The sequence below is a fragment of the Candoia aspera genome, chromosome 11 (genome assembly GCF_035149785.1).
Source record: "Candoia aspera isolate rCanAsp1 chromosome 11, rCanAsp1.hap2, whole genome shotgun sequence".
Taxonomy (NCBI): Eukaryota; Metazoa; Chordata; class Lepidosauria; order Squamata; family Boidae; genus Candoia; species Candoia aspera.
In genome coordinates, this window is record NC_086163.1 from 7,439,231 (window position 1) to 7,465,476 (window position 26,246).

General features: G+C 41.3%; 1 protein-coding gene across 1 annotated transcript in view; it reads left to right on the forward strand.

The window, feature by feature from the left end:
• Window positions 1-3,404: 3,404 nt before the first annotated feature.
• The window catches only part of LOC134503936 (polycystin-1-like protein 2), a 64,766-nt gene continuing 41,924 nt past the window's right edge, over window positions 3,405-26,246 (forward strand). Inside the window, exons 1-14 of the mRNA XM_063312906.1 lie at window positions 3,405-3,426; window positions 3,706-3,951; window positions 4,339-4,503; window positions 6,747-6,932; window positions 7,545-7,655; window positions 9,361-9,508; window positions 10,352-10,581; window positions 11,318-11,722; window positions 12,624-12,719; window positions 15,751-16,003; window positions 16,868-16,988; window positions 17,808-17,949; window positions 19,299-19,499; window positions 21,465-21,610. Of these exons, the coding sequence (XP_063168976.1) occupies window positions 3,405-3,426; window positions 3,706-3,951; window positions 4,339-4,503; window positions 6,747-6,932; window positions 7,545-7,655; window positions 9,361-9,508; window positions 10,352-10,581; window positions 11,318-11,722; window positions 12,624-12,719; window positions 15,751-16,003; window positions 16,868-16,988; window positions 17,808-17,949; window positions 19,299-19,499; window positions 21,465-21,610 (2,472 nt within the window). The remainder of the gene's footprint in view (window positions 3,427-3,705; window positions 3,952-4,338; window positions 4,504-6,746; window positions 6,933-7,544; window positions 7,656-9,360; window positions 9,509-10,351; window positions 10,582-11,317; window positions 11,723-12,623; window positions 12,720-15,750; window positions 16,004-16,867; window positions 16,989-17,807; window positions 17,950-19,298; window positions 19,500-21,464; window positions 21,611-26,246) is intronic.

Here is a 26,246-nt window from a genome sequence, read left to right on the forward strand (position 1 = left end):
GCTCACTTGATGGAATGATATTAAAGGCAAAACTGAAGTACTTTGGCCACATAATGAGAAGACAGGACACCCTAGAGAAGATGCTGATGCTAGGGAGAGTGGAAGGCAAAAGGAAGAGGGGCCGACCAAGGGCAATGGATGGATGATATTCTAGAGGTGACGGACTCGTCCCTGGGGGAGCTGGGGGTGTTGACGACTGACAGGAAGCTCTGGTGTGGGCTGGTCCATGAAGTCACGAAGAGTCTGAAGCGACTGAATGAATAAACAACAGCAAGCGTTCTTGGTAAGTTTCACAATAGTCTTCATTGTATATTCATCTGTCAAAGACTTGGCAGCCACATGCATTTCTTCTGGTGAGTTTCATCCACAGGCCTAGAAAAAAGGAACTACAAAGAAATTAAAAGCTCCATTCCGATTAAGAATAGAAATATTAGAACTAAAATAAATTGGTCACCTGATTACTGCTTCTATAGGAAATTAAATTAGTTACAGCTTTTCCTGGAAAATCATCCAGTTTTTCCATTCCTAATCCAGATTCTTTCTGCATCTCATTGAGACTTAAGCAGCATTTTCCAATTTCCACTTCGGGTGGTGGAGGAAAAGAAGATTCTTACCTGATACAGAAATTCAATGATTCACTCTCAGGATGCTTTGTACATTTTTATCTAAAGGATACTAACTTCCTTCAACACCAGAAGTGCTTGTAATTTTGTGGATTGTGTCATGCTCTTAGACATCTTGACAGAATAGAATTCAAAAATTTCTGTTTTCACTTTTTAAATTGGAATGTAGCATCTTTTTATGTGTTAAACAGGTCTGAACTGGACTTCATTTGCAACCATGTCCTGTTCAAAAGAAAGAAGAGTTACAGGTGGAAGGAGGGAGAGAGAGAGAGACACTGCAATTATTGCATTTGATCTCCTTTGCCTTTCCATTTACACAAACTTTTTTCCAAGTCTTACAGACCTCACATCTACAGATGTCTCAATATTGTTCTTCTCCCACAAAGCTGGAAATGAATCTCCTTAAATTATCACTGACAATTCTATAAGAAAGTCTGCCCACTGCTTACCTGCAATTTATATACTACTAAAACTTTCATATACAGAAGACCTGTATAGGAAGGATAACAATATCGGGGATAGCTTTGACGGTGTGGTCAGTGAGCTAGAGCCAGACATCCTGAAGAGTGAGGTTGAGTGGGCCTTAAGAAACATTGCTAATAACAAGGCAGCAGGAGACGACGGCATCCCAGCTGAACTGTTCAAAATCTTGCAAGATGATGCTGTCAAGGTAATGCATGCTATATGCCAGCAAATTTGGAAAACACAAGAATGGCCATCAGACTGGAAAAAATCAACTTATATCCCCATACCAAAAAAGGGAAACACTAAAGAATGTTCAAACTATCGAACAGTGGCACTCATTTCACATGCCAGTAAGGTAATGCTCAAGGTCCTGCAAGGTAGACTTCAGCAGTTCATGGAGCGAGAATTGCCAGATGTACAAGCTGGGTTTAGAAAAGGCAGAGGAACTAGAGACCAAATTGCCAATATCCGCTAGATAATGGAAAAAGCCAGGGAGTTTCAGAAAAACATCTATTTCTGTTTTATTGACTATTCTAAAGCCTTTGACTGTGTGGACCATAACAAATTGTGGCAAGTTCTTAGCGGTATGGGGATACCAAGTCATCTTGTCTGCCTCCTGAAGAATCTGTATAACGACCAAGTAGCAACAGTAAGAACAGACCACGGAACAACTGACTGGTTTAGGATTGGGAAAGGAGTACAGCAGGGCTGTATACTCTCACCCTACCTATTCAACTTGTATGCAGAACACATCATGCGACAAGCTGGCCTTGAGGAATCCAAGGCTGGAGTTAAAATCTCTGGAAGAAACATTAACAATCTCAGATATGCAGATGATACCACTTTGATGGCTGAAAGCGAAGAGGAACTGAGGAGCCTTATGATGAAGGTGAAAGAAGAAAGTGCAAAAGCTGGTTTGCAGCTAAATCTCAAAAAAACCAAGATTATGGCAACCAGCTTGATTGATAACTGGCAAATAAAGGGAGAAAATGTAGAAGCAGTGAAAGACTTTGTATTCCTAGGTGCAAAGATTACCGCAGATGCTGACTGCAGTCAGGAAATCAGAAGACGCTTAATCCTTGGGAGAAGAGCAATGACAAATCTCAATAAAATAGTTAAGAGCAGAGACATCACACTGACAACAAAGGTCCGCATAGTTAAAGCAATGGTGTTCCCTGTAGTAACATATGGCTGCGAGAGCTGGACCATAAGGAAGGCTGAGAGAAGGAAGATCGATGCTTTTGAACTGTGGTGTTGGAGGAAAATTCTGAGAGTGCCTTGGACTGCAAGAAGATCCAACCAGTCCATCCTCCAGGAAATAAAGCCAGACTGCTCACTTGAGGGAATGATATTAAAGGCAAAACTGAAATACTTTGGCCACATAATGAGAAGACAGGACACCCTGGAGAAGATGCTGATGCTAGGGAGAGTGGAAGGCAAAAGGAAGAGGGGCCGACCAAGGGCAAGATGGATGGATGATATTCTAGAGGTGACGGACTCGTCCCTGGGGGAGCTGGGGGTGTTGACGACTGACAGGAAGCTCTGGCGTGGGCTGGTCCATGAAGTCACGAAGAGTCGGAAGCGACTAAACGAATAAACAACAACAAACAAAACTTTCATGTCTGTTTGATAGTTTATAACCTTCAGTTGGGCAAAACGGTGCATCATAAGGACAAAACTTTTTCCGCCAAGGTACCTCAAATGGGCTAACTTACAGAATGCGTCCAAAATCCAGGACCTATAACTCCCATGGGATTGAAATTTGGGAAAGTTGTGGACACTTTAGCGCTGCCACGCTGACGTCCCGCCATGCTGCTTCAGTCAGCTGAGGTCACATGACCGTCATGGGTGTATTCCCAACCTCTTTCCTGCCTCCCTCTGGCCCCTGCACCCAATCGGCTGGCAGCAAGGCCCAACGGGTGAGTGGCGATTGGCTGCTTTGGAACCAAGGTCAAAATTTGAAATCTCTTAATGGCAGTGGACACCAAAGGGTAGGACGAGGGAGTGACTTGGATGCCTGGATTGTTATATGTGTCTCTCACATGACATATATGGTGTATGTCAGCATCTCACTATGGATATTGAATTTCTGGCTGATTACAGTGATGAGTCAATGTTCTGGGTTTTTAAATTCTTATTTTGGAGTAAAATGCCCAGCACCTAAAAATACAATAGCTTCTTTTACTCGGTCTTTTATCTGTGGTTGCCATACAGCTGGTGTGCACACTTATCAATGTAATCTTGTCGGTTCACATGGAAATGTATCCATTAAAGCTCGCTGTTTATTCTTCTTGATTTGTAACAGACATTTGCACAATGGCCTTTTTCAAATCCATTGGTACATTATTAGCACCAGGCCATTTTTTTCTGACCACTCACAGAAGCTTCATTTTTTTTTTAAATTGGAAGCAAAAGGTTTTGCAGGCTGTTGCAGGCAATAGGAAAAGAGGTTGAAAACAGAGGGATAGGTTTAGAAAACCAAGTTGAAAAGTGTGGTGAATTGGTGGTGGGCTTCACCAATAAGTCCCTCTCAATGTAGGAGCCTGATCAACCATTGATCCAGTCATGCATCTTCTTAGTATAATTTTCATACTCCTTGTTTCCTGGTCTACGGCAGAGGACTTATCCCTTGCAGAAGAGATCCCTTGTTCAAAGTATCAAGTGGCTTTCAATCACTCATGCTACGAATTTGTGAGACTCCAACGGACATTCACAAGTGCTCAGAGCTGGTGTGAGAGAGGAGGTGGCCATTTGGCCTTTATTGGGAATGAAGAGACTCAAACGTTCTTGGAGGAACACATCTCTGAGGACAAGGAGTGGTGGATCGGTATAACCTATACCTCTTCAAATGAAACTAATGAAGGTAAGAAAAATTGAGGACAGTTGTGTGGCTGCAGCAAGTTGTGGTTAGAATCCTAGATACAGATCTGAGAAGTAAATTGTAAAGGGAATGAGAAGCTCAACTCCTGGTGACTTGATGAACATATCTAGATAATTTTCTTGGCAACACTACAGAAGTGGTTTGCTACTGCCTGTTCTTCTCTCTTTTTCTCTCTTTCTCTCTCTCTCTTTCTCTCTTCTCTTTTTTTCCTCTTTTTAACTTCCTAACTATGATGCTCTAGTGGTCTCTCACTCAAATACTATCCTGGTCCCACCTGCTTAGGTTTTCAACAACTCTGGGACACTTCTTTTTGCAGCATAAAATATTTTGTGGTGCATCCATATGCTATATCAGTTTCCTTCTATGCAGGATCCATGATTTGGCTGGATACCTCGAATATCACCTACAGCAAATGGTTCCAAGATCCGCCGTCAGTCTTTGCATCCTCATGTGGCTATATCCTGAAGAATGCTGGTTACCAGTGGGGAGTAACGGAGAACTGTAGCCAGGAGTTTGACTTTGTTTGTGAGTTTGGTAAGAGACTGAACCCACACCCTTGCCTTCTAAGACACACAGATAACCATCTAGATTGTATTGGCCAACTTTTGATTTCTAAGCTTCGGCTACCTAGGGATGGAAAAGTGAGCATAAGAGATGGCAAAAGGGCAAATTAGATGGAGCTGATTTCTGTCTGAATCAGTGGCCAATGCAGCCGAGTTAGTCTGTGCTTCCTTTCTAGAAGATGGCCAAGGAAATGGAGAATAATACCTATTTTTGTCCTAACAAGGTTGCAACAGTTAGCTGGGACAGGAGGTAGCAATTATAGAGGAAAGTTCTCTGATGCCTCTTCTACAACTGCATTTAAGAACTCAGTATTGATAGAACAAACATGAACACAGAACCATGCTGAGTGATGCTATTTGTCCATTAAGCTCAATGTGGGCTACACTGAATAGCAGAATTCTCCATGTCTGCAACAAGCATCTTTCCCAGAGATGCTTGTATTTTACAGGCACATGATCTAAGCAACATCTCTCCCTGATAGTGTTAGTATGTAGCCCAGTAGTGCTTTCTCTGACCAGCAGTCTGCCCAAGGTCTAAGAGTAGAAGCAGGCAACATGATGCACATGTAGGTACTTCTCTGGGTACCTGCCATTCCTCTATCTCAACTGATCTTAAATTTATAAAGATCCTTTTAATCAAAATAAATAAATGAACAGAAATATGGCTCACCTTTCTTCACAAAAAGGTCTGTGGGACTAGTTAAGGCACTCACTGAAAATAGAAATGGTGGCTACATTTAACCCAGGCTTTTGTTTAAATGCATGCTTGTACACTCAGAAGAAAGACAGAAAGAAACTAAGATACAGGCAAGGAATAACTCCATCCATTTGCTTTTTGGGGAAGGTATTTTCCATGTGGCCCCACCCAACATGGCAACCATTTGTGATAGGCTATTCATCTGTCAACCATTTGGGGGCCCCAAACATGCTCACAAAATCCCCAATGTGTCCGCAAAGATAGAAGACTTAATGCTGCATAACATCTTCCTAAGTAGAATATGGATTCTTCTTTGGGCAAATGTCCACCCTTGCTGATGCTAAACTCTGCAGGTTTGTTGGCAATCTGTAGCAACTAGGAGCTAAGAGAAAGATGCTTGCATACTCAGGGGAACCCTTGAGATTTACCATCTTACCTTTTGTCTATCTCTTGGCCGATGACATTCAGTGATTCTCAAAATATGGCAACCAGATGTTTGTCATTTTTGTGTGAGAAGAGAACCAGTGGAGATTTGTGGCCCATTTCCAAGAGATCCCAGTTTAGTGCCCTGGCTTATTGTTTCAGACCAATATCTTGATTAGCTCACAGTTAATATATTCTGTAGGGCCTTTACATTTTTGTGGTTTGACATCTTGTCATTGGCTATACTGGAGTGCAAGTTTCACAAAGCTCCCTGTGCAGAAAAAATTTCCCCCTGCCAGTCTGAGAACATTGAATCACTGACCCACATGTTACTCCATTTTAATGTCTATAATGATACTCATAGCAAGCTTCCAGCTCCCTTCATTAGGCCATTTCCCGGGCAACGAGTTGAATGTAATGTGAAACTCCTGGCAGACAAAGCTCTAAAACAATGCAAGCTGTCACTAAATTTGCATTTGCAACCCACAGAACCCGTGCTTTGCTAATGGCACATTAATCTGCAACTGATTGCTGGTTATATTGTGTAGATTATTAGAGGGTTGTATTGTTCATTTTACAGTATTTTACTTTATTGTTTTTAATTTTGATTTGCTTGATGGATCTCTGACTTGTAATAAAGTTATTCATTCATCCATCACGGCAATAGTTTCAGCCTTTCTCTCTTGTTAGCCATCCACATGTGGCTGAAAGACAATTCCCAGCTTGTTAAGGCTTCTGGGCTCCTGGGAGTGCTGGTTCACAACATTTCTGACCTGCATCCTTTCTTATTCACCATGAACTGTGGGAAACTGTGCCACAAAGCAGCACAAAACTGACATAGACTTGGCATCCTCCAGCTTCTCAGCAGCCGTACTTATTGCTCCCAAGTGGACCAGTTATGGAAAGCTTTCCCAGCTTGGCCCACCAGATGTTCTGGAACTGAACTCCCATAATTCCCAGGCAGCCTGGTCTTTGGCTGTCCTGGAATTTCACATATTGAAGTCCAACATATCTGGAGGGAACCTCATTAGAGAAGCTGCATTAAGAAGGTAAAGGAACCCCGAAGGATGCTTTCATTCTTCCTTATTGTCCAGAATCAGGCCACAGTATTGCTTGTGACAACTCCAATGCCACCGTGCAGTGCGGATCGGGAGAAGTGATTCAGATCGGAGACAGTTTCTATGGGCGGAAAACTCCTCACTACTGCGTCCTTGAGACTCCCCTGCAGTTTGATGATGAAGAAGAATGTAGCTGGATCAGTGTGAAAGATGAAGTTGCAGGTAAGCCTTTGGAAGCCTAAAAAGGTAATAGTAAAGACTACCTTGAGTCAGGTTGGACTCACTGTGATCTCATGAACATGTCCATATTGTTTTCTTGACAGCAATATTGAAATGCCTTTACCTTCAGCCTCCATGGTTTTGCAACTTCCTGGTCTAGCCTGCAGCCCAAGCATTCCCTGATGGTCTCTCACCAATCCGGATGCTAACAAATCCAATTCTGCTTAGCTTTTTTGAGATCAGAGACACATCTCTGTCTGTCTGTCCCTCCCTCCCTCCCTATATCTATATCCATCTGTCCATCTGTTTGTCCATCTATCTCCATCCCTACCATCCATCCATCCATCCATCCATCTATCTATCCCCACTTACCTACCTACCTACCTACCTACCTCCATCCCTTCTACCTATCTACATATATCTATCCATCCATACATCCATCCATCCACAAAAATGAGAAACTGAAATCAGAGGTGTGTGTGTGTGTGTCTAACTCTGCATATGCAGGATTGCATTTTTTTGGAGCCCTGTTCCATGGTCTAAATTACTCCGACTTAAAACGATGCCCTGTCTGTTTCGCAATGTTAACTCACATGGTCATCTTCATCTTTGCAGGGCAATGTCATGGGCTCCAAGCCTGCCAAGTCGCAGCTGATGGAACCTTTTTCGGAGAGCCATGCCCAGGTTTGGGAAGCTACCTCTCTGTCCAATACCAGTGCATGGAAGGTAAGTGGTCACTGCTTCTAGCCACAGTCCAGGGAGGCCAGGGATGGTCGGTGACATCTGTGTAGAAACCTAGTTTTGAAAATGCCAACCAGCCCTCTGTTTTTTTCCAGCAGCAAGCAATGAGATGTCTGAGATACAGAGACTTGTGAGCCAGCCTATACTAGTTTACAGAGCTGTTCAGATTCTGGCAAATGTTGCATTCCTGGCTGGGGATTATTTTTAATATTGAAAAAGCTGGATTTTAACGTTTGCAAAGTCACCTAAGCTGCAACCAGACAAATCACTTTACTGTTAGGAGTCTAGATACTGTTACTATCTAATTCTTGTCCTATTTATTACAGCCCTAAGGCCAGATGCAATCAAAATATATAGTAGTAACAATCTTTACTGTATGTTTGTGTGTGTGTGTGTGTGTGTATGTATGTATGTGTGTGTATGTGTGTGTGTGTGTGTGTGTGTATGTATGTATATATATGTATATATATATATATATCAGAAAAACAATTAGTATGATACAATCTAAGATGAATTAAGAATAAAAATACTAAAATCAAAATAAAATACTATTTTAAGAAATTCTAAACCTAAGTAATGGTGTGGCTTATCATGCAGATGGTCTGAACTTAAGATTGAGCTGGAAAGGCTGAAAATTCCAAATAATTAACTGAAAATGTTAATTGTACACTTTGCATTTTATGATTTACAGTATATTTTATTTCTCTCTGATCTGTGATCATAAATAAATGAATACTGGGTTAGATGACAACTCTTCCTATGTTTTTATATAATACTCGTATTATTGAGTCTACACCAAAACATTTAGTACTGCAATACATTTGTATTAAAATTAATCATTTTAAAAGTCTACTATTATATTAGTCTATTTCATGTTCTATTATAGTTTCACTTCTTTGCTTGCTGGCTTAGACTTAACACTGAGGACTCCTTTGTAAAGTTGTTAGAGATTTAACATGAGAATTCAGTGTTGATAATGTTAGCTTTTGTGTCACAGGTCTCATTGTTACGACTGAAATGGTTATAATTTTCATGGAGGATATTTTGTCCCATTCTGTGAGTGAAATAAAGATTTGAGAAGGTCCTGAGTTTTCACCAGATGCACAAGGGGATGGCATTCTCTCTCTCTTTTTTTAAATAGAACTTTATCAATTTTCAGAGTATAGTTAAAATACAAAAGATAGAATATAGAAAAGATAGAATACAGGACTGAAGAAAAACGAAAAGTGATAAAAGTGCAAAACAGACAGAAAACAGAAACCGAAAGTGACTTCCGACCTTCTCCAATACAGATGTAAATGCATTTACAATTCTATCAAATCAAACCATTTAATCATTAAAACCTAAAATCAAAACTTCATTTTTTTTGGACACAAGCAGGTCGTCTAAAAGTGGTTGCCAAATAGCAACAAATCCAGACATGGTATTTTTCTCTTATCAACGCTTTTAACTTTGCCATTTGGGCCAGCTCCATTAGTTTCATCATCCATTCCTCCACTGTAGGAATTTGTGGTTCTTTCCATCTTTGTGCATATAAAAATCATGCATACAAGCCAAGTCCCATGTTGTTTCTCGAGCTGCTTTGCCATCAATCCCAAGAGAAACAGTTTTGGGTTTTTTTGTAAGTCCACTTTAAGGAGCTTTTGAATAATAACACAAAGGGGGTGGCATTCTCTGTGGTCTTTTACAGGCTTGCGGTTGGCGGTGACTGACACCACTTTCATATTGGAAAATGTCACCATCTCCTTAAAGTGGCTGCTCTCACCGTACTCTGGAAACCTCTCCTGCATAATCAGCACTGGAGATGGGAACACGGTGGACCCTTACTATCCTCCAAGGTCAGTGGAAGCTCCTGGAGAAAATGAGGCAGAGACTTTTAAGAAACTGCAGTTGCTCCTAAGGGTCAGTCAGACTCAAGAGCAGATTTTGCCGAACTGACAACCTCTGGATGTGGAGTCCGTGGTGCTCTCTGAGCCCTGTTGTTTTCTTGCAGACATTTCATTGCCAGACTAGGCAACATCTTCAGTGCGAAGAGAGTGTGGGCCTTGCTCTCTGTTTATATACTGTAGTTTGTCCAGCTTGTGTTGGTGGAGGTGTTGTTCTGAGATGTTTCTGATGTACTGCAGTGTTATCCTTTTCATAACACAGTACATTAGACCTTAATCAAGGAACTATTAACTCAGTCAATCAACCAAGCAGCAAACAGCCCAATCAAGGAACTCCCAAGGAGAGAACAACACCTCCACCAACACAAGCTGGACAACCCATGGTATATAAACAGAGAGCAAGGCCCACTCCCTCTTTGCACTGAAGGTGTTGCCTAGTCTGGCAATAAAACGTCTGCAAGAAAACAACAAGGCTCAGAGAGCACCAAGGATGCCACAATTCAACCCTGAGCTACAAATATTCACTTTGATTGGAACCTCTGGATGTGTTTAGACCACCAGCCCCATCTTCTCAGCCAGTGCATCCCCACAACCCATGTCAGAAAGGGCAGTGCTTTGATTGATGGTCACAGCCCCTGTCTTGACTTTATTGACCCCCACCTAATCTCTAAATGTAATGTCCTAGAAAAAGGGAAGCCTGGCCATTCTGGACCTAGAACCAACGTATTACAGTTTTCAATGTCTTGCTGTAGATCTCAAGATCTGCTGATAATTTGTCCGAGTTTGTGTTTACAGCTTGCACAGCAATGTGACTCATTGTTATACGGTGCCGGGTGAGTTCACCGTCTTTGTGGAATGCACTACTAGTGAGTGGCACGTGACTGCTCAAAAACTCATCACTGTTCAAGATAAAATGGATAAGCTCACTGTGACCGGGTGCTTCAACAAATATGAAGTGGGGAACAGCTCCCATTGCAGGACCCTTTATGAGGAGACGTTATGGATTCAAGTAGAACTTGATGGAGGTTAGTATAGCCTTTCTCTTCCAGTATTCATTCAAACTATATACCGTCCTAGTGCATATTGTAGACTTCTCCTAATCAGAATCATTCCTTAAAGCATCCAAATCTTTCCTATAAAGAACAATCTTTTGGGGGGAAAGCTTATAATTCCAAAATCAGGGCCAACTGTACCAGTAGGGAAAACTGGACAGACTGTCTCCAGCAGCACATTCTGAGAGCAGTAGGATGAACTGCCAAGTAAGTTCAGGTTCATTCATAAACCGGAAGGAGAAACAGCCATTTTGATTTTTTGGCCACTGGGAACAACATTCCTTATTAAGATGAAAAAAAAGATCTGATGATAAATATAAAGGTGTATGTGGTGTGTACCTGCTTTCTGCAGGAAGGTGGGCAAAAAAGACAATTAAAGGGGAAACAGGAATGAGAGACAATTCTTACGTAACCAGGATTTAGAATGCTTAGCTTTCATTAGCAAGGTGATCGGTGGGTGCCAGAAATGCAGAAAAGATATGGTTGCTTTAAAGAGTTGCAAACAGGTGCTACATTTGCATCCTGCATATTTCAAAGTGCCTTTTGGGAATCAGATCTTAATGGCTACTTGATTGACTGATTATGTGCCATAACAAGTACTGTATAAATATGTTAAATAAATAAATACATTTGTATAATGAAGACATATAGAGTTTGTTATAATTGACACCACCATCCATTTTGGATTTTTTTATTTTTTTGTCTTCAGGGACGGGAGTAACCTACACTGTATTAAGTGATAACAAGACTGTGATGGAGTCCAGCACAAAAATAGGAACTGTACCTCATAATCTGACCTTGGATGGGGTGCCTCAACGGCTGATTGGTCCTGGGGTGCACTCCCTTGAAATAGTTGCCACCAGCAACACCACAGATTCAGAGGTCATAGAAATCCTCACTGTTCATTTAGTTGAGCCAATTTCTGGTCTCCAAGCCATGTTAACCTCCGACTCCTTGGAATTAGGGGAAGACTTGGAAATCAAAGTTTCTGCACGTCGTGGTTCCCCTGAAAAAGTGAGATTTGAAGTGACCGGGATGAATGAAACATTTTCCCACCTGAAGGACTTCCTTGAAGGAAAGTCTGGAATTTATACAATCCCAGTGAATTCTGAAGGTATTGTAATGCAAAGACTCTGACTATATCTATCTGATTTATATGCTACCTTTCATCCAAGTGTTCAAGGCACCAAACACATTACTTCCAATTTTTCTCTCTGAAAGAGAATGTTTAGCACAGTCAGTGAGGGGATTTCTCTGAATGACGCCAAACCTAGGTTTCTCCATTCCTAGCCCAACCCTCTAAATAATGTATACAAAGGTGAAACACCATGGTAAAAAGGATAAGTGAGGGTTAAGAAAGGGGACAAATTCTGAAGCGTCTTGATCAAAATATGAAAATCTTGTTTCAGTTTCATTGGGCATGGCCAACTAATCAACATTTTACCAATCTTACTTTCAGGAAGAAATAAACACCTGGCTTGGCATTGTTGGCCAACTGCCAAGGCCCATACCTGCTTGGAGGGCATTGCCAATTACTAGTGTTTTCTGGCTTTGTTAATGCTTCTCTTTTTGTTGCTGAAAATGATGAACCATGAGATGGGACTGAAAAGAAGAAGCAGAAGATATCAGAAATTCAGTAGTGATAGGAGGAAAAGGATAGTTTGTTGAGAGTAGGACTCTATACTCTCAACAAAGCTACCCTTTTCCTCCTAAAGGTTGCCCAAAATATGCAGTGTGCTTGGTTGTCAAATCATCAGTAGTTGGGATGAAAAGTTCATTCATTCGAGTTCTTCCAAGCTGTAGCATAACCTAAAACTTTTGCAATCAGACTGAACTTTTCATTCGTTAGGCTTTACCTCTACCTTGCCACGGTCTCTGACATCCCTTATGTCTAGACCTCTGAAATACCAAGACCTTCTATCCTGCCAAGCTTACCTTTGAACATTCAAGTTTCATAGTGAATTGTGAATTTTATTCATCATTTATTTATTTATTTGGCCATGTGCTCTTTTCAGGCACTTTTCGGGTCAAAGTGTTTGCGATGAACGCCTTCTCCAACATGAGTATTGATGTTGGAACCGTCACAGTGTCTAACAGTTCTCATAAAAAAGGTAATCATGGTCCTTGATCATGCAGTGCAGGGACTGGTTAGGATAAAACTGTTTAACAATGCAATGGGAACTTTTAGGATCAGCTGCACTGGGTTGGACCCTATTTCCCTCCCCGCAACCCCAATTTATATATACTGTTCTGTTCTCCCAAGACCAAGTGATGAAAAATTTTCAGGACAGAAGAAGTCCAGGTTTAGCAACGGTGGAACTGAAACTCTTCCGAGTGAAATCTCTCTTCCCTTTTAACTTATTCACACCCAGTCTTTCTAGAAACCATTTTTAGTCATCTTTCATATAAAATGGGTGGGTTGTGCAAGGGAGAAACATCCATGCTTTATAGAGAGACATTCAGGCCTATCCTGATTGATGATGTTTAAATTCTCTACTGTGTTCTTTGCACTCAACAGATCCTCGGGTGGGTGAAGAACAATCCAGCACAAATGGTAAAAGAAGAGTTGTGAGTATTGGCAAGACTTTGAAGAAAAGGAAGTGCATAAAAAAGAGTATAGGGGGGATAGATAGCTGAGAAATTCATCTTAGCAATATTTCACTGATGCTATTCATGTGTCATATTAAGACAGACTAATAGTACAGGGAACAAGGTACAATTTGCAGCGGTTGCCTCTAACCCAGTGTTTCTCAGTCCTGGCAACTTTAAGATGTGTGGACTCCAACTCCCAGAATTCCCCAGCCAGCATGGGAAAAGGCAGTGAGTAGAATGGCAAGATAAAAATAGTTGTAGGTTCCTTTCCAAGGATCATTAAGGAGATGGTGATGATGACGATGATGGTTTTTATCCTGCGTTTTTTATATATAACTCAAGGCAGTGAACATACCTGATCTCCTGCCTCCTGTTTTCCCCACAGCAACAACCCTGTGAGGTGGGTTGGGCTGAGTGAAAGGGACTGGTCTGAAGTCAGCCAGCTGGCTTTCATGCTGAAGGGAGACTTAGAACTCACAGCATCCTGGTTTCTAGGCCAGCACCTTCACCACTACACCAAATGGGCTCTCTGTTGGTGTGGTTTATGTTATTTATTTGTGTTACTTACATTAGTCATGTTATTTATTAAGTTATGCTATTCAGTTATGCCTTTAAGCAAGGAGGTTTGGAACGGTCTACCGCCACTGATAAAATACTTTGCAGAGGGATGTTTCTGACCTGATTCCTACCATTGCTGTTGCTTCAGGACGACAAGGGGAAGAATAGGATATATATTTCACCCAGCCGCCATGCTGGTGTCTTTGCAACAGTTATCCTGGGTTGGCCTGAGGTAGACAGCAACAACTCGCTGTACACTTGGTCTTGTGGTAAGTATGTGTGTATGGTGTATGTGTGTTTCCTTGCCTTATTTCTTAGGCTGTTGGGAGGATGCTGGGAGATACAGGGCTCTAGGTTGGCAATCTTTTGCCTAGAACTTTTTCTTTCTTGTTTTAAAGAAAGAAAAAGTTCTAGGCAAAAGATTGCCAATCTAGGGCCCTGTATCTCCCAGCATCCTTCCTGTTTCTTAAGGCAACCTCAAGTTGAAGTTCAGCAACCTTTGGAGGTTGCCTATGGTATCCTAACCAATGGATTGTCTTCTCTTGCCCTCTTACTGGTTGACCTGGAGGGCTGAAGTCCTCAATATGCAATGAATTCAAGAACACCAGGGAGGCCTATGGAAAAGAGAGCTCATCTGCAGAACTGCCAGTGTTGTTGACTATCAGATATACAATATCCCTCTGTGCAACTTGAAAATCATAGATTATTCCTTTCTGTACCCCAATCCACCTGGGTTTTTAAATCTTTTACATTGCCCAGAGTCACTGTTGTAAGGTAGGTGGCCCTATAAATTATTATCATTATTATTATTTTCATTATCATTATAGTAGACTCTCAGTTAACCGGCACCCATGGGGATTGGTAGATGCTGGATAAATGTAGTTTCTGGTTGCTTGAGAGTTACTATTAAACCCTAATACCCACTAGATGGCAGCAGAGAGAGACAGATATTTTTTTTTGCCGGTTGCTTGAGAGTGCCAGTTGCTTGAGTTCCAGTTAACTGAGAGTCTACTGTATTTTTATTTTCCGTTCAATCGTGTCCGATCCTCAGCAACTGCCTGGACAAGTCCCTGCAGTTTTCTTGGCAAGATTTCAGAAGTGGTTTGCCATTGCCTCCTTCCTAGGGCTGAGAGAGAGTGACTGGCCCAAGGTCACCAGCTGCCTCTGTGCCTAAAGCTGGACTAGGACTCACAGTCTCCTGGTTTCTAGCCTGTTGCCTTAACCACTAGACCAGACTGGCTCTTATAAATTATTTAAATAGATATAAATAAATGTACAGTACTTTACCTGAATATCTTGGGTTCTTCTGGGCCGCCTCTTTCCTTTTCTATTTCCAAGGCTTCTCTGAGCTTGGAGATGTATGTTAGTTATATTTTTATGAACTAATAAAGTAGGTATACCCTATCTGGGCTTGTCCAAAGGTCACCTGGATTTTTCAGGCCTGATGTAAGAAAAGAATACAAATGGTCTAAGAGGGAAAAGGGAGTGGTGGGATTTTGGAAGGAGGTTGCAGAATATCTCAGGAAAAGGAGGGCCAGAGAAATGGAGATCTGTAATGAGCTGAGCATGAAGCTTTGGGAAGGGGAACAGTGGTCTGATGCTTTACAGTTTCTCCAGGAAGAACCTTCTGAATCTCGAAAGGAGAAATTCATCCATCTCCAGCCCTGAACAAAGTAAGCCCATGTTTAGGGCACCGAGGGGAAGGGGGCACCACAGAGTTTTTCCCCCTAGCTGGCACGCCACTAATTCTTTCACTGCCACGTGTTCTTTTCAGCACGTATGGAGTCTTAATGTCTTGCCAGTTAAGCAATGGAAGAGCCAAGGGGCACCACTGTTGGGCTGTGCTTAGAGTTTCAGTTGGCCTTAATCTGGCCCTGTCCATCTCTCTATTATGTTGGGCAAACTCTGTCTTTTTCAGACAGAGAACAAATGACTTCAACTCTGAGGTAGCTCAAGACGCATAGGACCATCCTGTCTGTGCTGGTTCCGCAGTAGATGAGGAAGTGCAAATAACGTGGCTGAAAACTGCCTTTGCAGGGTTCTGCTGGCCTCAGTGGGATGAATGTGTGCAGCAGCAATCTATCGACACCATACAAAGAGAGATCCAGATCCCCCCCAATTGCTTGCCTCCTCCCAGCTCTGCAGTGACAGTGAAGCTTACAGTCAAAACCCCAGAGAAAGAGGAGAAGCAGGATGAACAATGTTTGTACATCACGGCAAAACGAGATCTGAGCCTGCAAATCAGGTGTTGCAACCTTGCAGTATTATTCCTTAAGATGGATGGGGGAGAAATCTCTTGAGAAAGCTACTCCATGGGAATGTAAAAGAATGGGACGCTCTTCTGGACACCCAATTATTATTGTGTATGCCGACCTCGATATTCATGGATTACGGGGCATCGCTTCTTGGCTTCACAAATTGCACTGAGGGGAATTATTTGATTTTGTTCTACTGGACAAGACCTAAATGCTAATTTGAAACACATGACTGATGTGCCAATCTGCTCCTGACCATATCTTATTATCCCATGATTTGCTTTTCTTTTGTTTATGATTTAATGTGATGCGTGGACCCAGCCATTGTGACTTATTCAACAAATCATGGTTAAAACAAATTACAGATTAATAAGAGGTCAAAATCAGATGATGCTGGAATTGAGAGGTCTGTGGCTTATGACTGTCAAATAAGCAGCCCAAATTAAGTGCGGTGCTTTGAAGTGTCTTTGTATTAGTGATGGTGTAAACTTCTCTCTCAACTGACAAGTTATATTGACCAGCATTCTCTGCTTCTGTGCCTCCAGTGAGACTACTAACATACCAGCTCCAAGATTTTTTCTGTTATGCTTGTAAAACCAAACAATATTGAAGTTGTGAACTACTAAAATTTAGTTAAACTGAGAATTGAATTTTTATGGTGCTGTGAGAGATCAGCTATACATTACCTCTTGGAAAATGCTGCCCAATGGAAGAACAATCTAGAAACTCCGTTGTCATCTTGAGGATATCCTTGTGCCCCAAATCTTAGAACCCATTTGGTAGGAACCAGTAATTTTCTCAGGAGGCACTTCTTTTTCTTTCACTAAATACCATTTTCTTTTGGTTCCTCATAGCTGTGAGAGGAATTGCAATCCTGTGAATATCACTGAAGATGTTATGCTTAGAGTTTCAATGAGGGAAGACTCGAAACCTGTACTTTACAAGTGGTATTTAGATCATACCTTCCAAAGAAAGGTAAGGCTGCAACCAGGTCAGAAATTCCATGTATGCACACATCCTACACACTCTGAAAAAGAATATTTTGTAGAGCATAATGTTCCACTGGAGAAGAAATAAGATTCAAGAGATATGGACAAATCAGATGATCAAAGTAGGGTTATAAAGAACTTTACGATGTCATTTTGCAGGGAGCAGATTTCAGATCTTCACTTCTAGGAATCCATGATGGTATGACTACGGACTGGAAAATAGTGCACCTAGCTTTCATCCTTTCTAGAAAGGAAATTCTAGTTTAGAATTTTGGAAAATGTTCAGAACAGGGTGGGCTCTTAGCTTCTTTTCCTCTTCTTTCAACAAAAATGTTCCATGTGCTCACTGTGTGGATTGTGTGGAATGTTCCTTGAAGAAAGCTACTTCTCGGCCGCACTTCCTGGAATGACCTGGATGCATGTGATTTTTTCTTTTTTCTTTTAATTCTGTGTATTTTCCTCCCTCTTGGGGCCTTATTTTTGCTGGAGAGAACTTGGGATTTTAGTTAAAGGAAGTGCCTCTTTTAGAAACCTAAACCTATCATTCCAAAACATGCTTGCTTTTAAAATATATCCCGTGTGAATACCGAGGACTTAATAGAAAGATATACGAGCCAAACAAAGGCTGATTTTGTTCTTTCTAAAATATTTAAGAAGGAAGAATTTAATTTCACCACTTAAGGATGAGATGAAGCAAACAGTCATGCCTAGGACTTAGCATGCTTGGAAGAGATGATGGTTACTAGAAAACGGATATTTTTTAATCCCTGTTTTTCTTTGACTTTCACTTGATTTCTTTCCTCAGCCCAACGTGCTTCCTCCAGGCTGTAACTTAAATGGTTTCCCACAAAGTTCACTCACTTTTCTTCAGAACGATTCAGCGGTTCTTGTCCTGAACAGCTCGTTCTTGCAATCCCAAGGGGAAGCCTTTCAAATCAAAGCAACAGGTATTGGCCACCAGAATTTGGACGTTCTGTTTAAATTAATGCGTTGCCTGATTTAGGGGTTGTTTAAACTGGCCGTTTTTAGTGTTAACACTGTTAATTCTTACACCAGTAAGCTGTTAATGGCTTCTTTTACACTTGTGAACTGTGCCAAGTATTTATTATCTTGCTCTTATTATTAAAATAGCATTACCACATTTCAAACTCCTCCCTGGAACAGAGAACAGCCAGCATTCATTCATATAAAAATCGTAAGCTCCACCAGGTTCACCAGAAGGCAACTCCAACTGACGAAAAGGAAAAAGGAAATAAAAAAAAAGAATGATTGGGTTTCTGACTTCCCCCTTTTTATACATCTGCTAAATTACAATATTTGCAGACATTTATTATTATTATTATTATTATTATTATTATTATTATGCTAAATTACAATATTTGCAGACCTTAGAAGCCAGACTGTAAGTATTTGCCATGCTGTGTAATGTGTTGTATGTGCAGGAACCGTTCTTGCTTAAATTTTGCTAAACTTCTATTGTGTATGTAAACTGTTAGTTTTGCCATTGCTGCCTATTATCCAAGTTTAAGTTCCCAATCAGATATTATTGGAATTGTATCTTTCTTCCAATATTGAGCCAAATTTATTCTCGCTGCTAACTTGGAGACTATCTTTTGAAGTTCCCAAGTTCCTTTTTCAAAAGTTGACACCAACATTTTAAGTAGCTTTATCTTAACCCTGTAAATCCCACAATTCAGCTGAAATAAGTACAGGTAGTCCTCAATGTACGACCACGATTCGGACCAGAACTTCTGTTGCTAAGCGAGGCTGTCATTAAGTGAGTCATGCCCAATTTTACAACCTTTTTTGCCACAGTCATTAAGTGAATTATGTGGTTGTTAAGCGAATCCAGCTTCTCCCATTGACTTTGCTTGTCAGAAGCTGGCTGGGAAAGTTGCAAAGAGCGATCACGTGACCTGGGATGCTGCAACTGTTGTTAATACATGCCAGTTGCCAAGCACCTGAATTTTGAGTGCATGACCTCAGGGATGCTCTGTCAGTCGTAAGTGCGAGGACCAGTTGTAAGTAACTTTTTTCAGCACTGTTGTAACTTCCGATGGTTGCTAAATGAATGGTTATAAGTTGAGGACTACTGTAATAACGTGTAAAAAAGGTTGAGAAAGGAATCGTGAGATGGGAGTAATAATGTCTGAGACTGCCAGAGAATAACCTGTTCTTTAGCAAAGACACGTATCTTTGATTTAGAAATACCATGTGCTCCTTTTAATGCACATTCCTCATGAGGTAAATCACAGTAAGCCAATTCTTGACTTCTTGTTGTTTCTAAACTTTCCAGCCATGAGTGAGAACAAATACGGGGAAGTGACCTACATTGTCAGCTCTGTGCCTCCTCCAGTTGCCCCAGAATGTTCTGTATCTCCTCCTCAAGGATCAGTGCTCACCAGCTTCTCAATCTCCTGCCACCCTTCCTGCCTACTGGACCAGTGCCCTCCAGTTGACAGCCCTTCATTCACATACTGCTTCTATGTAGAGCCAAGTAAGAATCAGTGTTTGGGTTGCTATACCGAAGGCACTTCTGCAACTGAATTCTTTCTTTCTGCCCTGTCCCCATATGGACAAGACAGGGTTAAATCATTCTTAGTTGTACCAGTGGCACAGCAGTCTTTTCTCCTTTATTTTGACATCCGCTCAGATGAACTACAAGGAAGGTCTCATTGGTTGGTCTTTTGGAGGTAAGTCTGATGACTGGAAGTGATGAGAACAGTTGAGACAGGAGAGGCATCAGCAGTGCAGTCCACACATTTCATGCCAGTAAAGATTTCTGCCAGTTCAAAGATGGATGGAGAGCACTTCAGTTCAGCAGTGGGGAAAGATCTTCAGGCTCCAACAAGGGTCAATTCCAGGACAGGACAACTGTCCGTCCCTTCAAGATCATCAGCAAAAGATGCTTGCCTCAAATGGAGAAAAGTTAGTTCCCAGATAGCACTCAAGGATGTGAGAAACCAGAAACATTATCAGATCCAGATGGCGGCGAGGACTCTGCATCAAGCAGATCAGGTGTCATCCTTTGACTCAGAAGGTTTTTTCACAAAATATCCATTGTCTGATCCAATGCACTCCGATTAGGTGGGCAAGGACTGGCTGCTGGGATCTGCTGGCCAAATAATGAGGATTAGATGCTATCCCTCAAAAAATGTAGCTCAGTCTGGGTAGGGGTAGTATACATAGTTTCAGAAAGTTGCAGAAAGTTTAGATGATTGGGAACCTCTACATAAGGTTAGCAACTTAAAATAATTGTTGGGTTCGGGTTTCTCTTGAACTCACCTGACCAGTTCACTCATGAAGCTAAGTCATAAAGCTGGTTTAATTAACACATGTGCTTGCATGTGGTTCGAAAACATGCAAATGTGAGTAGATTAATAGGTACCGCTTCGGCGGGCAGGTAACGGCGTTCCGTGTAGTCATGCCAGCCACATGACCACAGAGGAAGTGTCTACGGACAAACGCCGGCTCTTCGTCTTTGAAACGGAGATGAGCACTGCCCCCTAGAGTCGGACACGGCTGGACTTAATGTCAAGGGAAACCTTCACCTTTACCTTTTGCATGTGGTGAGCCTCCCAGTGATAGACAGTGGCCTCATTTACCTATATTGCAAAGCCACAGTGGTATAAAGCTTTGTTTGGGGGTTGGCAATTAGTGCTTTTGAGCCCCACAAGAACCCCACAACTCTCCTAGGTACCTTTGTGGAATTCAAACATTTTAAATGGCCTAATATCTCGTGAAAACATTTAATCATGCAAGACTTTATAATTCTTTCATGAAATCTCATGAGAGTTCAGATGAGAATAGATGAAACTTGAACATCCTCACAGAAGCTTGCACAAGATTTGGCAGATGAGATATCACAATCTCACAAGATTTCAGCCAGGTTTTCATTTTTGCCGATTGGAAGGTTGGTAGTTCAAATCCACGTGATGGGGTGAGCTCCCATTGCTAGTCCCAGCTCCTGCCAACCTAGCAGTTCGAAAACATGCAAATGTGAGTCGATTAATAGGTACTGCTTTGGCGGGCAGGTAATGGCGTTCCGTTTAGTCATGCTGGCCACATGACCACGGAAGTGTCTATGGACAAACGCCGGCTCTTCGGCTTTGAAACGGAGGTGAGCACCATCCCCTAGAGTCAGAAACGACTGGACTTAATGTCAAGGGAAACCTTTACCTTTACCTACCTGGCTTAATAGTATTATGGTGGAGTGCAATTATGCAAATCCAGCAAAAGTCTCTAATTGGGAGGTGCTGTGTGTGAATTGCTGTTTCCTTGGATGAATCAATAATGTGTTCTTCCATGGAAAGGTTAGGCATTTAGAATAGCTGATAAACTACAATTTAAGGGCACACATATTGGTTTGTTAACCCTCCCTTGGTTTAGGAAAACTTCTTTAACAGTTGGTGAGTGCAGTCTTCATATCTGAGTCCACTTTCCTCCTTCTTGCTCCTTTCAGATTCACTCCTTCACTGTGGACAAGATCCAGTTCTACCCTTGGTCTACCTTCCATTGGGAGAAGAAGACAACGACTTTCTTCTCCAGATTAAAATTGCCGTGACCAATAATTATGGCCATATTGTTTATACAAATGCCACCGTCAGGGTGAGTGACGATGTTGCTTATGTCACCAGCTTTTTGCTTTTGTGTCCATAGACTAACCATTAGTGAAAGGGAGAAAGGAATGATTTAAACCAACTTTCTGATTTTTTTTTCCAAAGTGGCACCTTCTTTTAACCTTCATAACACTGTCAAGTTCATGAAAGGAATCTTTTTTAATTCAGTTATGTGTCACTTAAACATCAAAGTTTTCAGCTCTTCTTTTTTTATATAGTAATTTTATTAAAAATTACAATCACAACAATAAAAACTAATACAAACTAAAAAAAGAAAAGATTAAATTGAAAAAAATAGAAGGTGCAGAAAAGAAAAAATACAAAGGAAAATAGAAATGAAAGAAAAAGTAAGAATATAGTAAGGAAAAAGAGAAGAAATATATAAAGAAATGATTCCCCCCTTCATCACAACAAGTATAAACAATTTTAGTAACATATCACGTTCTCTTAAAATACAACAAATGATCTCTTCTTCCCATATCCCATCTCTTGTCTATAAACAATCCTTAAAGCTTTGTTATTTCAGTCCTGATGTCAGCAAAAGTCCATTAAGGGTTACCAGAGATAACAACATATCTATTTTAATCTTGATCAAATAAACCAACTTTATATTCCTTCCTTTTACTTTTAACAATCTTGATCTCTAGTCCCATCAAATAATGTCCATCAAACTTGATTTCTTTTCATTTTTTCTTTGTTCCTTCTCACAAAATTCTTCAAAGCTTTAACAAATCTCTTTTGTAAATCCAGTATAGGAAAATTATCCAGGTCACTCTCTTGGTTTGTTATTTGTATATCCCTTTTAATTATTAAGACATCAGCCAGTTTCTAAGTCCAGTGTACCATCTTTTTCCACATCACTCTTGTAGCCTGTCATTTTAAAATCCACTTTCAGATCAGTCTTGATCTTGTTAGATAAAAATTGTTCCTCTTCCATAACACCTTTTAAACACAGTCTATCTATGAGGCACTCTCAAAATTAACTTCTGGGTCCATTGTTCAAAAATATCCTTCAGTGTGTCCAATGTTAAAATATTTTGCTTCATTCTGTAATTGTAAGTCAAATTTAAGTGTTCTTCTCCTTTAATTGTAATCTTTAGTCCCCTCTAGTGTCCAACCTTCAAAGTCCCATCTTACTATTTTTTTTAAGAATTCAAAACAAAAGCATTTTCCTATGGGAAGGAGTCTTATAATTAATTCCAAAATCTTATTTCCAATTTATCTGGACCCTTAGTCCATTTCTTCAGCAAAGGATCGTTACCTTGTCGTGGTGCTGGAGCTTGAGCACCTCAATGATGCCATGAGCTAAACCGTGAAGGGCCACCCAAGACGGGAAGGTCATGACAGAGAGGTCAGACTAAATGCGATCCCTGGGGAAGGTAATGGCAACCCACCTCAGTATTCTTGCCGTGAAAACTAAATGGATCAGTACAACCAGAGATATGTCGATATACCATCGGAAGATGAGACCCCCAGGTCGGAAGATGGTCAAAATGCTACTGGGGAGGAACAGAGGATGAGCTCAACTAGCCCCAGACGTGATGACGCAGCTAGCTCAAAGCCGAAAGGACGGCTAGCGGCCGACGGTGCTGGTGGTGAACGGCGAATCCGATGTTCTAAGGATCAACACACCATCGGAACCTGGAATGTAAGATCTATGAGCCAGGGCAAATTGGATGTGGTTATTGGTGAGATGTCAAGATTAAAGATAGACATTCTGGGCGTCAGTGAACTGAAATGGACTGGAATGGGCCACTTCACATCAAATGACCACCAGATCTACTACTGCGGACAAGAGGACCACAGAAGAAATGGAGTAGCCTTCATAATTAATAGTAAAGTGGCTAAAGCAGTGCTTGGATACAACCCAAAAAATGATAGAATGATCTCAATTCGAATTCAGGGCAAGCCATCTAACATCACAGTGATCCAAATATACGCCCCAACCACAAATGCTGAAGAAGCTGAAGTAGAGCAGTTCTATGAGGATCTGCAGCACCTACTGGACAACACGCCTAAAAGAGATGTTATTTTCATCACAGGAGACTGGAATGCTAAGGTGGGCAGTCAAATGACACCTGGAATTACAGGTAAGTATGGCCTGGGAGAACAAAACGAAGCAGGACACAGGCTGATAGAATTTTGCCAAGACAATTCACTCTGCATAACAAACACTCTCTTCCAACAACCTAAGAGACGGCTTTATACATGGACTTCACCAGATGGACAACACCGAAATCAGATTGATTACATCCTTTGCAGCCAAAGGTGGCGGACATCTGTACAGTCGGTAAAAACAAGGCCTGGAGCTGACTGTAGTTCAGATCACGAACTTCTTCTTGCACAATTTAGGATCAGACTAAAGAGATTAGGGAAGACCCACAGATCAGCTAGATATGAGCTCACTAATATTCCTAAGGAATATGCAGTGGAGGTGAAGAATAGATTTAAGGGACTGGACTTAGTAGATAGGGTCCCGGAAGAACTCTGGACAGAAGTTGGCAGCATTGTTCAGGAGGCGGCAACAAAATACATCCCAAAGAAAGAGAAAACCAAGAAGGCAAAATGGCTGTCTGCTGAGACACTAGAAGTAGCCCAAGAAAGAAGGAAAGCAAAAGGCAACAGTGATAGGGGGAGATATGCCCAATTAAATGCAAAATTCCAGAGGTTAGCCAGAAGAGATAAGGAATTATTTTTAAACAAGCAATGCGCGGAAGTGGAAGAAGACAATAGAATAGGAAGGACAAGAGACCTCTTCCAGAAAATTAGAAACATTGGAGGTAAATTCCAGGCAAAAATGGGTATGATCAAAAACAAAGATGGCAAGGACCTAACAGAAGAAGAAGAGATCAAGAAAAGGTGGCAAGAATATACAGAAAACCTGTATAGGAAGGATAACAATATCGGGGATAGCTTTGACAGTGTGGTCGGTGAGCTAGAGCCAGACATCCTGAAGAGTGAGGTTGAGTGGGCCTTAAGAAGCATTGCTAATAACAAGGCAACAGGAGATGATGGCATCCCAGCTGAACTGTTCAAAATCCTGCAAGATGATGCTGTCAAGGTAATGCATGCTATATGCCAGCAAATTTGGAAAACACAAGAATGGCCATCAGACTGGAAAAAATCAACTTATATCCCCATACCAAAAAAGGGAAACACTAAAGAATGTTCAAACTATCGAACAGTGGCACTCATTTCACATGCCAGTAAGGTAATGCTCAAGATCCTGCAAGGTAGACTTCAGCAGTTCATGGAGCGAGAATTGCCAGATGTACAAGCTGGGTTTAGAAAAGGCAGAGGAACTAGAGACCAAATTGCCAATATCCGCTGGATAATGGAAAAAGCCAGGGAGTTTCAGAAAAACATCTATTTCTGTTTTATTGACTATTCTAAAGCCTTTGACTGTGTGGACCATAACAAATTGTGGCAAGTTCTTAGTGGTATGGGGATACCAAGTCATCTTGTATGCCTCCTGAAGAATCTGTATAACGACCAAGTAGCAACAGTAAGAACAGACCACGGAACAACAGACTGGTTTAAGATTGGGAAAGGAGTACGGCAGGGCTGTATACTCTCACCCTACCTATTCAACTTGTATGCAGAACACATCATGCGACAAGCTGGGCTTGAGGAATCCAAGGCTGGAGTTAAAATCTCTGGAAGAAACATTAACAATCTCAGATATGCAGATGATACCACTTTGATGGCTGAAAGTGAAGAGGAACTGAGGAGCCTTATGATGAAGGTGAAAGAAGAAAGTGCAAAAGCTGGTTTGCAGCTAAATCTCAAAAAAACCAAGATTATGGCAACCAGCTTGATTGATAACTGGCAAATAGAGGGAGAAAATGTAGAAGCAGTGAAAGACTTTGTATTCCTAGGTGCAAAGATTACTGCAGATGCTGACTGCAGTCAGGAAATCAGAAGACGCTTAATCCTTGGAAGAAGAGCAATGACAAATCTCGATAAAATAGTGAAGAGCAGAGACATCACACTGACAACAAAGGCCCGCATAGTTAAAGCAATGGTGTTCCCTGTAGTAACATATGGCTGCGAGAGCTGGACCATAAGGAAGGCTGAGAGAAGGAAGATCGATGCTTTTGAACTGTGGTGTTGGAGGAAAATTCTGAGAGTGCCTTGGACTGCAAGAAGATCCAACCAGTCCATCCTCCAGGAAATAAAGCCAGACTGCTCACTTGAGGGAATGATATTAAAGGCAAAACTGAAATACTTTGGCCACATAATGAGAAGACAGGACACCCTGGAGAAGATGCTGATGCTAGGGAGAGTGGAAGGCAAAAGGAAGAGGGGCCGACCAAGGGCAAGATGGATGGATGATATTCTAGAGGTGACGGACTCGTCCCTGGGGGAGCTGGGGGTGTTGACGACCGACAGGAAGCTCTGGCGTGGGCTGGTCCATGAAGTCACGAAGAGTCGGAAGCGACTAAACGAATAAACAACAACTTAGTCCATTTGTAACTTTCCAAAATCAAAGTTCTAATCACCTTTTTTCTGTTTATTCAAAAAAAAATTATTTTAAGTCCTTAAATGTCTTTTAAAACCTATTTCACTAAGGATTGAAGGAAACTCATCTGGTGTTTTCATACTTGTCGATCCAAAGATTCCTA